We start from the raw sequence: 13,591 nt of genomic DNA, 5'->3' as shown, positions 1-13,591 counted from the left end.
CACGGACAGCAGGCGGAGGGGGTGGGGGCCGGGGGAGGAGGGCCTTCAGGAAGCCAGGAAGGGTGCTGCTTTGCTCTGTGACGTTAACCAGCTCTGTCACCTGCACCAGGGTCGGCACACTTTTTCTGTACAAGGTCAGAGAGTAGGTATTTTAGACTTGCTGCTCACAGTCTCCACTGCAACCACTTAACTCTGCCGCTTAAATTGCAGGGGTGAGCAGACTGGTCATGACTGAAGGTATAACTGTTCCAGTGAAACTTACTGATGGACACGGAAATCTGAATTTCACATAGTTTTGATGCCACATTCTTTGATTTTCCTCTCAGCCATTTAAAAATACATAATAAAAAAATTCATAATAATCCTTTTTAGCTCAAGGAGCAATACAGAAACAGGGGTGGGCTATAATTGGACTTTGGGCCTTAGTTTGTGGATCCCTGCCTTAGACTCAGGGATTAAACCCTTAGGGCTCAGCAGATTCACCTGTAAAATAAGGATAATACTCACCCTGATTCATAGTACTGGGAAATCCAAATGTGGGGAAAATGCACCAAAAAGTTTTCTTTAGATAAACAACGTGGTAATAACCACTTGCTTGTACTCATCTGTTTAAATTTGTATGTTTTCACAGTAATCCTCAAACCACCTCCGAGGCCTTCTACACATGAAGACTCCAGGGGGCAAGTGCTTTGCTGCACGTCACCCAACTGGCGAGCTGGCGAGGCTGGAGCCTGGGCCCTGCCACCCATCCAGCAGCCCTGGACAGTCAGTCTCTCACCCCTCTGCTCACCAGTGAAGACAACACCTAGCTACACTCGGAATCCCTGCTGGGGGACTCGCCAGTCACACAGATAAAGGGCAGACACACAGGGAACCCTCCACGGAGGAGCTTCCAGCCAGCCACCACCAAGCAATCAGCCGGGACACAGAGCGCAGAGCTTCCGGCTGCAAGGCCCGGGAGGCAGACACCCTCCCCATCACACGTACCTCAGACCTTTCGCTGCAAGCACTTTGCTCATAAGGATCACGTCACCAACCCGACAGGCAGGAGCACAGACGGAAGCTTCAGTCAAAGCATTTTTCTCATTGAATAGTGAGGAAAAGTGTAGTCTCCCTTAATTTTAGTTTATAAAATCTCACTCCTTATTATAAAAGAGTACAAAGCTTCATGCAGGCAGCACACAAGGGAAATGAAAACAAGACACTGCACGCGACTTTTAACTTTCCAGTTTATGGAGCGGTGTCCTCGGCTGCCTGAAAAACAACCGCTGCAGACAGTTCCGCAGTTGCTTCAGTCTCTGTGACTCTTAGAAATCACTTTTCCTCCTTTCCTTCCTGCCACGCCACTCCCAACTATACACACGAATGTGGCAAAGTGTGTGACCCTCTCCCATTTACTGAGGAATCAAACAGTTTTGACAATTTCCCTTTACCTCTAGTTCTAATAATGAGATCCCTAAAATTCTCTATGAACATGCACAACTCAAGTTTACCAGTGAGACGTGGTAAAGAAGCCGACAGTGACCCTTCTTCGGTTGAAGCCCTGAGCAACTCTAAAGAGATCACCGGTTCACACCATCACTGGTTTCACACATGCTCTGTTGGATCTAAGCCACATTTTGCCTTTCATTAAAAACTGAGTGGTATTTATATCCATAAATAATCATCTCACATTAGTAACACAAACGTGAAAATAAATATTACCGTCCCCACTAATTTCATCTGTGGATCCGGGTGGCATGCAAAGAAAGGGAGAGGAAGGGAAAGGGGAGGGGAGGAGAAAGAGGAAGGGAGGGGGAGAGAAGGGAAAACACTATTAAAATGACAAGCAAATCAAAGTGTAAGGAAAACACAAAAACCAGCCCCACCCCAGTCTAATTCAGAAGGTAAAAGAAAGACGGCAGGATGGAGGAGTCAGCGTGTTTACTTGACTTGAGGGCATTAGTGCGAGTGTGAAGCCTCCTCACATTACCCCAGGAAAACAGCAGTTTAGGTGCATTTCTGCCGCATTAAGCAAAGCTAATTTGATTGCTTCTCACCGTTAAATGTTAAAGACAAGTCTACTATCCTCAAAGGAATGTGCATCCTCTTGGACAGAGATGGGAATCACGGGTCATTAGTGGGTGCGCAGGGAACAGCCCTCAGAAGGCCTCCGCAGGGAGCCCCGGGGCTCCCGCAGCTCCTCCTGGGGCTCTGCCGATGCACTTCCACTCACATCTACACAGCGTCTGCAGAAGGACCGTCCTGGTTGCTACACCCTCACCATCTCCCTCTCCTAGATAACGCTCCCGGGGCCCTGGCTGCCCGTCCTCTGCAGCATCCCTGAATATCTGCCCACGAAGCAGGCGAGGAGACCCCGGGGCTCACTGGGACCATCCTCCTCCATCACTCACATGCCGTGTTAGGAAACCCACGAGGCAAAGGTGTGGTACCTGCCGGCCCCTTTGGGAAAACACTGAGATCACACAGGAAGAAGACTCCTCGCCCTGTCATGCATTTAAACACCAGTGAACAGGCAAACAGAGTCTTCTATCAGGACGGCCCACAGACAGTCACCTTGAACCCCAGCCCACAGCCCCTGCCGGGCAGCACTGCACTGACCCCGGGGCAGGCACCATCTACAAGCATCGTTAGGCTGCCGCCTGGCCGCTGTGATCAGCTGCGGTTAAGAGGAGAGCCTGTGCAAAAGCTGAGTGCAGTACCCGCAGAAGAAGGTTCGTGGGCACAGAAGACCAAGGGGAGGAAGCGCCTAGCCTTCTTAACCTTAGGATGGCAGTGACTGACTCCTTATACAGAGGCAGGAGAAGGGAAGAGAAAAACAGAAACACATTATTTCAATACCAGAGAAAACTTATGTTACATTGTAAGGCATAGCTATAAAGACAAGTACAAAGTTGCAATGCTTTTATGTGACTACTGGTACACTTGATTTCTTAATATAATTGACTTGAGAGACATATTAATATTTTAAAATGCAGTTTTCCCTCTTAGGAAAGAGTAGCACTAGATACTGAAACTTTCAGCGAGACATGAAGAGGTCGGCCAGATCCAAAGCCAGCGGAGCGAGCAAAGGTACAGATGCCTTTACGAAGAATAAAGCTGACACACAACGGCACAAGCAACAAAGACCGACGGACACAGGCTCTCGTGAGCAGCTAACGTTCAACCTCAAAGAGAACAGTGTGGAGAACTAGCAGCTCTTGATTTGTAAAAGAGCTTTACCAGCACTTTCCCCCAAACCATCAGCAAAGACACAGACCTTAAGTGTACACCTCAAATAAACTGCTTTCACATAAAAAACTGGAGCCAGGGTATCTGAACACAAGGCTCCGAAGCCCTCCGTCTACCAGCATCCGCTCCTCATTCACTGTCATTCATGTACTGAAAACTCTCTTGAAAGCCAACTCTCTGTCAGGCATCAGGCACTTGCTGGATGAACTAGACGCACGCCAGCCCTCCTGGAGCTGGAGACATGGCAGCTGCAATGCGGCGAGGGCGGCAGCGGACACGTGGCAGTGGGGTCAGTACAAGGGCGGCCCAGCCCTCTGATAGGCACGGGCAACGCCACGTGACGGAGAAGACGCGGCTCCACAGGCTCCCGTCAACAAAGGTGAGGACTCCAGGGGTGGGCCCGGGGAGGGCAGGGTCAGGATGAGGATGGCGGCAGCTTGCTGCCATCAGTCCACGTTAGGAGCGGAAATGAGAAAAATGGGAACAATTTGGTCACATTTCCGCAGGGTGTGTTGTGATCTCAACAACGTGAGTCCTTGAGATCTGCCCACCTGCCTCCCTCAGCCCATACCCAACTCCCTGACCAAACTCCTCTCAACCTTAACGACCAGAGTACAGGAAATTCAGGAATACAGGGGTCAGAGAGCGACCTGCTCAGCACAGCGTCACAGAACTGCAATCGGCCAGACTCAGGGCGTGGGGCGCAGTGTGAGGGACGTGATTTCCTCCACAGATAAATACAGACAGTGCACAGAGACTGGAGGAGCACACAGCCAAGCTCACCCAGCACCGCTGGTCTGACCCCCGCCTGGACGACACCAAGTGGGACAATGCCTTAAAACCAAGGAATCGCAACACGGACTGGACAGTTGGCATTAAGGAATTACTGTTAGCTTTCTTACAGTATAATAAAACTGCTTTTAAAAAGTCTTCATCTTCTAGAAACACTTACAGATGACTATGCCTTAGAGGTGCTTTAAGACAATCGGGGGCGGTGGTTTAGTCTCTAAGTTGTGTCCGAGTCTTTGCGAGTCCATGGACTATAGTCTGTCAGGCTCCTCTGTCCATGGGACTCTCCAGGCAAGAATATTGGAGTAGGTTGCCATTTCCTTCTCCAGGGGATCTTCCCGACCCAGGGATCGAATCCAGGTCTCCTGCGTTGCAGGCAGACTCTTTACCAACTGAGCTATGAGGGAAGACAATCAATGAGGAATAAGAGGCTGGAGGCAGGGATGAAGTGACTGGATTTTAGTTACTGAATCTGGGTGATGAGTATCTGGAGATTCACTACCTAGTTCTACTCTCTCTACTTCTGTATTATATTTGGAAATTCCCAGGATAAAGAGTTAAAAAGCTAAAAATTCAAAAGCACAATATCCATTCATTCACATGATCCCTTGCATGTAAAAATATATACATTTTATCTTATATAATGCAGTTTGATTTTTAATAAATTCCACAATTATTATGCATCCATGACACATGACTAGAAAGCCATGAGGTCAAATTCCGGAATTTATATTTTAAAAGTTTCAAGCCTTCCTTTAAAATTTTTCTCTATGAATGAAAAAAAAAATAAAATAAAATAAAAAACAACCAATCCCCAAAATTGGGTCTTTGGACAATATCTGTTTTTATATTTAATACGATGATACTTGGGCTTCTTGTATTAATAATAATAAATTTTAAGATTATCAAAGTTTATTCATTCAGTTCAGTTCAGTCGCTTAGCCGTGTCTGACTCTTTGCAACCCCATGGATTGCAGCCGGCCAGGATTCCCTGTCCATCACCAACTCCCGGAGCTTGCTCAAACTCACGTCCATCGCATCGGTGATGCCATCCATCCATCTCATCCTCTGTTGTCCCCTTCTCCTCCCGCCTTCAATCTTTCCCAGTATCAGGATATCTTCCAATGAGTCAGCTCTTCACCATCAGGTGGCCAAAGCACTGGAGTTTCAGCTTCAGCATCAGTCCTTCCAATGAATATTCAGGACTGATCTCCTTTAGGATGGACTGGTTGGCTCTCCTTGCAGTCCAAGGGACTCTCAAAAGTCTTCTCCGACACTACAGTTCAAAAGCATCAATTCTTTGGTGCTCAGCTTTCTTTATAGTCCAACTTTCACATCCATACATGACTACTGGAAAAACCATAGCCTTGACTAGATGGACCTTTGTTGGTAAAGTAATGTCTCTGTTTTTTAATATGCTACTTAGGATGGTCATAGCTTTTCTTCCAAGGAGGAAGCGTCTTTTAATTTTATGGCTGCAGTCACCATATGCAGTGATTTTGGAGCTCCCCGAAATAAAGTCTGTCACTGTTTCAATTGTTTCCCCATCTATTTGCCATGAGGTGATGGGACCGGATGCCATGATCTTAGTTTTCCGAATATTGAGTTTTAATGCAACTTTTCACTCTCCTCTTTCACTACCATCAAGAGGCTCTTTAGTTCTTTGCTTTTTGCCATAAGGGTGGTGTCATCTGGGTATCTGAGGTTATTGATATTTCTCCTGGCAATCTTGATTCCAGCTTGTGCTTCATCCAGCCTGGCATTTCGCATGATGTACTCTGCATATAAGTTAAATAAGCAGGGTGACAATATACAGGCTTGACGTACTCCTTTCCCGATTTGGAAGCTGTCTGTTATTCCATGTCCAGTTCTAACTGTTGCTTCTTGACCTGCATACAGATTTCTCAGGAGCAAGGAGAATAAGATGGCTCATCAGCCAAATACTCCCAAACCCTGGCCACCGTGAGGGACGCTTTCCTCCAGGCCAGAGCTTGGAACACACAGGTCCGAGTGCTCTTGAGGAAGAGGCAGCACACAGCCCCTCACTGAGAGGGGCCAACAAGGAGCAGCAGGCACACTCTACTCTGGAGACTGCGTCCACAGGGCCTGAGGGCAGATCTGTGGCCTGCAAGTTTACCCGAGTAAATATCCTCTGTAAATTTCTGTTGCACTCATGACTGCTCCGATCTCATTCAGATTCTTTTTCATCTGAAAGTGTCCCCGCTGGGGGTCCTACATGTGTCTGCCCATCTCCAGCCTGCAGCTAAGGAGCGGGAAGCCAGCCTGGCTCTGGGTGCTTCTTCAGGGCATTAGCCTACAACACACGCTGTGGGTAGTTCAGAACCCATGGGACTCCTGTAGAAGCCAGAGAGGAGAGGGCCGCAATCAGGCAGCAGCCTCCAATCTCAAGAGAGGCAAAGGGAGTCCAGACGCTGTAACAATGGTGCGAGGAGGGGTCCTGGGAGGAAGGAGACAGCACGCGGCGGGGGGCAAAGGTATTCTGCCGATCACGACTTCCTCATTCAGGTACAACACAATCAGTCACCCTGCCCCCACCCAGCCAGAGACCTCTAAACATCTCTCCTAACCCCACACTGACCGCAGGACTCTAGTTATGATTGTCGGAATCAGAAGCATTTCCAGTAAGACAAGTACTGTGAATATGTCAAACCCCCAATACTTACCACATAAGTGGGTGAATGCAAGTTGCTCAGTCATGTCCAACTCTTTGTGACCCTGTGGACTTCTGTCCGTGGAAGTCTCCAGGACAGAATACTGGAGTGGGTAGCCATTCCCTTCTCCAGGGGATCCTCCCAACCCAGGAACTGAACCCAGGTCTCCCTCACTGCAGGCGGATTCTTTACCAGGTAAGCCACCAGTGCACATAAAAACCATCAGTTGCATTAGTTTGATTAAATTATGTCATAAGACACATAATTTACAAAAATTAGCCTCACAGGTAATAGGCCAGCAATCTCCAACTTTTTTGGACAAGAACTAGATTTAAGGGAGACGGTATTTCTATGACTCAAAGGGAGGGGGTGACAACAGGCGGTCATTTGAGTGAAGCGGGGCAGAAGGTGAAGCCTGGCTCCCTTGCCTGCGGCTCACCTTTTCCTGGTTCCTAACAAGCTGAGGACCCAAGGACCGGGACTGGTCCGCAGTCCGGGGGCTTGGGGACCCCTGTACTAGGCGACAGTACTCTAAATTAGGGCACTTAAACAATTCCTGAAAGCTTTCACTTAAAATCAAGCTTTCAGTATAGATGGAGACTACCTTCTAAATCAGTTACCAAAAGTGAAACTAGGCTGTAAACCAGACGAAAAAAACTCATTCAAACTTGGAAGGTAGGGCAGATATTTGGATTCCAACAGAACAGTCAGAAATGAGTCAACACTATGCTATTGCTATTCCTGATAAATAGAAGAAAAACCACCCTGAAATCGGACTCAGACTCTTCCAGAAAATACTCCTCCCTTCTCACACCGACACCTCCTGCCTTCCAACATCTCGGTGTAATGTGATGAGAAGACAGTGGGTTTCAGAGCCCAGATCTGGGTTTCCACCAGGCTCTCTGCTTTGGCTAGCTACGTGAGCCACACCTCACCACCCTAGCTCACCTGTAAAGTGGGAAAAGGAGGAAGACTGTCCTGAGGCTTAAACAAGACAATGCTTGCGAGTGTGCATAATCTCTGAGCCTCACTCACAGGTAAGTAACTACTTGTATTTACAAAGCAGTGGCAGTGCAGTGAATGAATTGCAGGCTTGGTGCTTCAGAGACCATGAGAAAAAAGAAGAAAAAAACGCAATTATTATAGATAGCATCACTGACTCAATGGACATGAATTTGAACAAACTCTGGGAGACGGTGGAGGGCAGGGAAGCCAGGCGTGCTGCAGTTCATGGGGTCGCAAAGAGTCAGACATGACTTAGCGGCTGAACAACAACCCATATACCACCTAATATTTTACAGAACTTCACAAACTACTTCTACATATATTAAGTAGCTGCTTTAGAATTTGTAACGAAGCAGCTTAATGCAAATGACATTTATTTTGTCAACTTTTAGTTTAGGATAATTTTCAGTCACTATATGTAATTTTAAATAGCTGGAATGATGCTGCAAGGTTAACAACTAATCCAGAAGAATCGGTTACAAAGCAAAAAAAAAAAAATTTTTTTTTTAATTTATAATAAACATCCCATCGCCAAGTATCACTACAGAGTGATACACGTGTTCACCACCAAGGGCTCAGCAGAGACAATCAAACCAAACATTTCTAACAAAAGGAAAAGGTCATGGCCTTGGTTGTGGTGATAGACACAGAAGAGAGAACACGGTCTCCTGATCTCCAGCCCCGTTACCACAACCCAGACATGCGACAGGAGCCACGGGCACAGTGAAGTGGTTGTCACAGGTCATCAGCATTTCTGTTACACTTAAGGTCCCACTGCTTCACTAGAGGCCTGGTTATTTAAAACAGACAAACAGAACCTTGAAACACAAAAACCAACCGAAAACCAAAGTTTGTACCTTTGGAATATTTAAAATTCAGCTTCGTTCAGTGAACGAAGCACCTGCATTCCGGGGAATCTTCATCCACACAAATGTTGCTCAACCCCCCACCCACTCCAGGTGCCCCTCTGACACACACAGACCCCTTTAGGACAAACGAAGGCCTCTCCACGTACTGCTAACTGCGCTCCAGAAGAGACACGGTTCCTAAAATCATACACATAGGCTAGAAAAGTTGACTCTAGGCCCTCAGAGAAGGTGCCCAGGGAAATGCTCTATTCTGGGGACTATGTCTATAAACCAGCTCATCTCATGCTTACATTAGAGCGAAACTCTAGATCTTAGAGACGAGACTGCCTATACTGGACATGGACTGTAAACTGGCTCATCTCAAACTTACGTTAGAAACTCCAGATCTCAGAAACAAGACTGCATATATTCAACATGGACTGAAACTGGACCCTACTGAGAATGGTCTGAAACTCTACTTCCTCACAAAGAGATACGCAGGAGGGCCTGGAACCCATGATCATGAGCTGGGGACTGTTTGCTGACATCCAGACTTCAGCCTTCCCACTGGCTGGCCTCCAGACCCCTTGCCCCAAACTGCCTAGGGGTGCGTGCAGAAGGGTTCATCGTGACCAGCATTTGGGGAGTCTGCAAGCCCAGCGGCTCTTGAGGCCACTATCCACTCTGAGGGTCCCTGCCTTTCTCCCTCTGTCCCCCCACCAAAGCGCAGTCCTCCAAGCCCTAGCACCAATCTCTGCACCTTGCTCAGGCAGCTGATTCACCTAAAAACAATCCCTGAGCACTCTGTCCCAGACAGTAACGACAAATAGAACATGTCTTTGTCTATGATGGAGTTGTGGTCTAGGGGATAAGAAGGTTTCTAAGCTTGTATCTATTTAAAAATTATCCACAATAGTGGCATGTATGGCAGGCGAGACAACTCTGAGGAAGGAGGGTCCTGGAGTAGGCAGGGAGGGGGCTTCAGGAGGGGGTGGCATCTGAAGCCAGCCTTAAAGACTAGGGAAGAGCTTCTCAGTTGTGACTGTATAAAAAATAGGGGGATCAAGCAAGTCCCACTTTCTCCATCTTCCCAGCTGATTCTTCATCTGTACTTGGGGTCATCTCCCTTAAATTGTTACTGAAAGGCAACATAACCTAGAGGGCAATAATGACCTGAGTTCAGTCCTTGCTCCATCGTTTTCAAGCTGTGTGACACTGAACAAGCCCTCTCTGAATTTCTTTCCTCCTGTCTGTGAAATGGGGAGACGATAAAGACCTTGGGAGGTCGTCAAAGGGATTAACAAGGTAATGTCTAATGCTATGCACAGCACCTTGAGTACCTAATAAGGAGAGAGCTGTCACCTCTCTGCTGGGTATGCTCTCGCCTGCCCTGCCCTGGCCTCTCAGCTCTCTGGCTGGTGCTGAGTTTGCCAAGCTCCCGCTGCAGGGCCTGGCGCTCACTGTCCCACAGTGTCTGCAGGCCCCAAGTCTCACTGTATTCAGTCAACTGCTCAGAGGGACGTCCCTGGACCCCTACCCTCACTCTCCATCTGCCTGCTTGATTTTCATTCAGCGTCTCTGTCTCCTGCACAGAACATCAGCTCCGCACGGGAGCAACCTTGCTCTGTCCACCAGTGTACCCCAGCATCTGGAACAATGCCTAGCACAGAGCAGGCACTGAGCAGCACCTGATGATGTAATTTCTAAGACTGGACTAATAGCCACCTTGCAGGGTTTGCTGGGGTGGGACAGGATAGACTATGACAGAAAAGCAGGTCACGACTGCTGGCCACAGTCAGGCTGAGCCTCAGCCACCACCCCACCATCCTGGAGACAGATCGGCTTATGGCATGGGGAACCGGCGTGGCGCTCCACTGAGTCTGCGGGTGGCTGAGGTTAACCACAGCACACCTGCGTGGTTTCCAGGCTACCAGATAAAAAAGAATTGTGAGGTTTGGCAGAAGTCCTGGTCATCTAGGTGTCACCTTAACAGCTTAAGAGCTAAGTGCAAGGCACAGCTCTTGGCCAGCCATACTGCTGGGATGGCGTGTTCAAGAGTCTTTGCATGCTGTGAGTCCAACTCCATGGAAGGGAGCAAGTCATGAGCGGGGTGACGAAGGAGTAACAGGAATCTAAGAGGTACGTCCAGTCACTAAGTATTCATGGGACATGGAATGTTCTTTGTGGCCTGTGAATGAAGGTTTGGTGGTTCCGTGAACCACCAAAGTGGTGGCCAGGTGTGGAACAGCATCACTGACTCTGAAGAATGGAAAGATTTTGACATGTGATGATGAAAAGGCTGTGCTGGCCGGTGGAGCAGTCTGAGCAGAACTACAGGGGGAAGGAGGCGGGCAGAGGGGCCAGACGCTCAACAGAACTGTGTGAAGACCCGTATGGAGGACGGGGGCAGGCTGTGCAGAGACGTTGGGAAGCCTCGGGGCCGAGCTGAGGAAAGATTCTGCCAAGGGAATCGCCTACCTACATTCAATAAAGGTGGGAGCACCCCGAGAGCTGCTGTAGAGAAGGGGCTACAGCGTGAACTCCAGCCCAGGGTGCCCGGGGAGGACACTGAAGGCAGATCAGGACGGGGGTGCTGGGAGAGGTGACACCCACAGTGTCTTAACGGGCAGCTGTGGAAAAACGCTGAGGACATGAGGAAATGGAAGAAACGAGACCCGAAGCTTCCGTGAGGCCTGTCGTGTTTCGTCACAACCCGGAATTGCGATGAGCTTGGCAGGGTATGTCAGCTCAGCATCGCACGGAGCGCCTGCAGAGCACGGGGGCGCCCAGGTCGGTGAGGACCACCGGTGCCTCTCAGCTGGCCACCCAGGCTCACTTCCAGTCCAGCAGGGGAGGACTGGAGCGCTTAGGAATGACTCAGCGCTGGCTGGGTAGCTCCTCTTCTGTGGAGCACGGCACAAAACACCCTCTGATACTGACAAGTCCTCCGCCACCAGGCCACTGGGGTGGGCGGTGGCCTCTCTCTCCAACTAGATCACAACCCTGAAGGGCCTGCTCCCTGCCTGCCAAATCTCCTGCGCCGCCACAGACTGGAGATGCCAAGCTACTCAGCCCCCCCGCGTCACCTGGGCTGAGGGGAGGCTGCTGGCGTCTGGCACCGCCCGGCAGCACAAGCTCCGGCACTGAACAGGCCTCTCCCCACATCAGGAAGGGGCTGACTCCTGAGCCGCAGGGCTCCCCCCACACCTGCCCCACGAGGTTCCTCACTACAGGACCTCTGCTAAGCACGAAAGCATGAATACCAACAGAAGTATTTCTTGAGAAGGGGGTTGTGGGATGTTTATGGATGATAAAAAGAATAAGCAATTATATTTGTACGCTGGAACATTAACAAATAATTCAGTCATCAACTAGACAAATGCACAAAACCAAATTTTAGGTAAAAATTCACTCAAGGTAAATTAAACTAACAAGAATTAGACTTCTTCTAAGTCAGACTGTCAGACAGTAGAGTTTTAGGAATCTGTTATTTTAGAAATGTGACATAGATGAGAACATACTATATAAGTGTGCATATGGATATACATGTGTATATATACATGTATATATACGCATGTTTAGCATATGTATTTTAAGATGCCAAACCTGGGTCCATAGAAGATGCTTTTTCCCACCTTTCCTCTATTTTCTACATTTTTAAATGGGGGGGAAAAGGCACATGTATTTTGAGAAACATATCAGAGAAAGCACACCATGCTCATCACACCAGTAAATAGTTAAGATAATGCTTATGTCAATATCTTAACTATATTTTTTAAAAAGCTATATTCAAACACCATTTGATGTTAATTGTTAACAAAAAAGCTGTTTAAAAATATTCCACATCTCTTGAACTTCAAAAAATAATAAATATACAAAGCATATTATGTTAATTTCTGAACTGCAAGCATAAATTATAATGGCAGCTTCGAAAGCAAACATTTTCACTCTATAATTAACGTGGCATTAAAACTGAAACATAACTTGGAATTCTAAGTAATTTGTGAGTAATCTACTACTGTAATATTATACAAATTTTAAAGTTATTTTTAAGTTTTAAAAATTAAATAACTTTAATCTTTAACGTTCATAAGGTAGCCTAGAAAGACGTAATCCTCATAAGAATGAGCAGAGGTCCGACACATGGGGCCCCCTCCCACCGCTGTGGGCTCCCCCCTGCCGCCCGCGCGGCCTCTTACCTGACACAGAGACCGCATGGGTGCGCACGCCCTGCTTCTCGCTGTTGGCCAGCCTGGAACAGAGGTGCAAAGCGTGAGCGCCCCACTCTCCAGACCACGCTGCTGGCATTCACACACACGCCAGCTGCCCAGAACCAGGACGTCCCAGGGAGACGGCACAGTCCAGAGGGGGACTTTGTGAAATACCAGATTCTACCACCCGAGGTCCTTAAAGCCTGCTTTAACGTTTTAAAGACCAGAAGTGCAGACCGACAAGGGAAAGAGCGCTGAAGCACAACACTACTGAGTGTAGTGCACAGGGCCTGAATCACTTTAGATGCTGGGCTGCCAAGGGCAGACGCCCGCGACTGAGGAGTCCTCTGGACACGGCACCGGCCCTGCCACCGTTTAGAGCGTGACCAAGAGCAGGCAGGACGGTGACACATACTGTCATTATTTACAGACTGACACAGGCAAGGTTAACACATCTGCTTACTCATTTCGTGAAATGGCTCAACAATGGTAGTGTTTTACACACACATCCACATAAAATAATATTTTGGTCAAAGGTTTTAAGCACATTAAAAAAAAAAAATCCAAGTATAGTTCAATTCAAACTTTTTGAAAAAGCATAAAACAGAGAGGAAAAAGGAACCCTACAGTCTTCAGGTGTCAAAATTATTTTGCTCTTTTTATAAAAGAAAGCTTTTTTTCTAATACATAAATATTTACTCTAGAAATACTGAACAGGAATTTTCCTTAGTAAACAGAAATTATATTGGAAATCTTGGAGCTTAATATATCCCTTCTGAGAACTAGAAATATTCAATGTGCAACTGCACAACCTCTAGGAAGTGTTAGTTGCTCA

At 47.8% G+C, this 13,591-nt stretch overlaps 1 protein-coding gene across 23 annotated transcripts in view; it reads right to left on the bottom strand.

Annotated features, from left to right (window-relative positions):
- The window catches only part of PTK2 (protein tyrosine kinase 2), a 193,462-nt gene that overhangs the window by 57,303 nt on the left and 122,568 nt on the right, over positions 1 to 13,591 (bottom strand). For 20 of the 23 annotated variants that reach the window (XR_008701993.1, XM_055545652.1, XM_055545655.1 and 17 more), the window contains 3 exons: positions 12,745 to 12,797; positions 2,703 to 2,786; positions 1,705 to 1,722 (listed from right to left, as the gene is read on the bottom strand). Coding sequence is in view for 22 of the 23 variants with exons in the window: in XM_055545652.1 (XP_055401627.1) it covers positions 1,705 to 1,722; positions 2,703 to 2,786; positions 12,745 to 12,797 (155 nt within the window). In the remaining variant the exon portion in view is untranslated. The remainder of the gene's footprint in view (positions 1 to 1,704; positions 1,723 to 2,702; positions 2,787 to 12,744; positions 12,798 to 13,591) is intronic. The other 3 variants (XM_055545658.1, XM_055545659.1, XM_055545668.1) reach the window with 1 other exon arrangement.

This window comes from Bubalus kerabau, chromosome 14 (assembly GCF_029407905.1).
Source record: "Bubalus kerabau isolate K-KA32 ecotype Philippines breed swamp buffalo chromosome 14, PCC_UOA_SB_1v2, whole genome shotgun sequence".
NCBI classification, from domain to species: domain Eukaryota; kingdom Metazoa; phylum Chordata; class Mammalia; order Artiodactyla; family Bovidae; genus Bubalus; species Bubalus kerabau.
The sequence above is the reverse complement of the archived record's forward strand: the minus strand, read 5'-3'. Positions and strand labels throughout refer to the sequence as shown.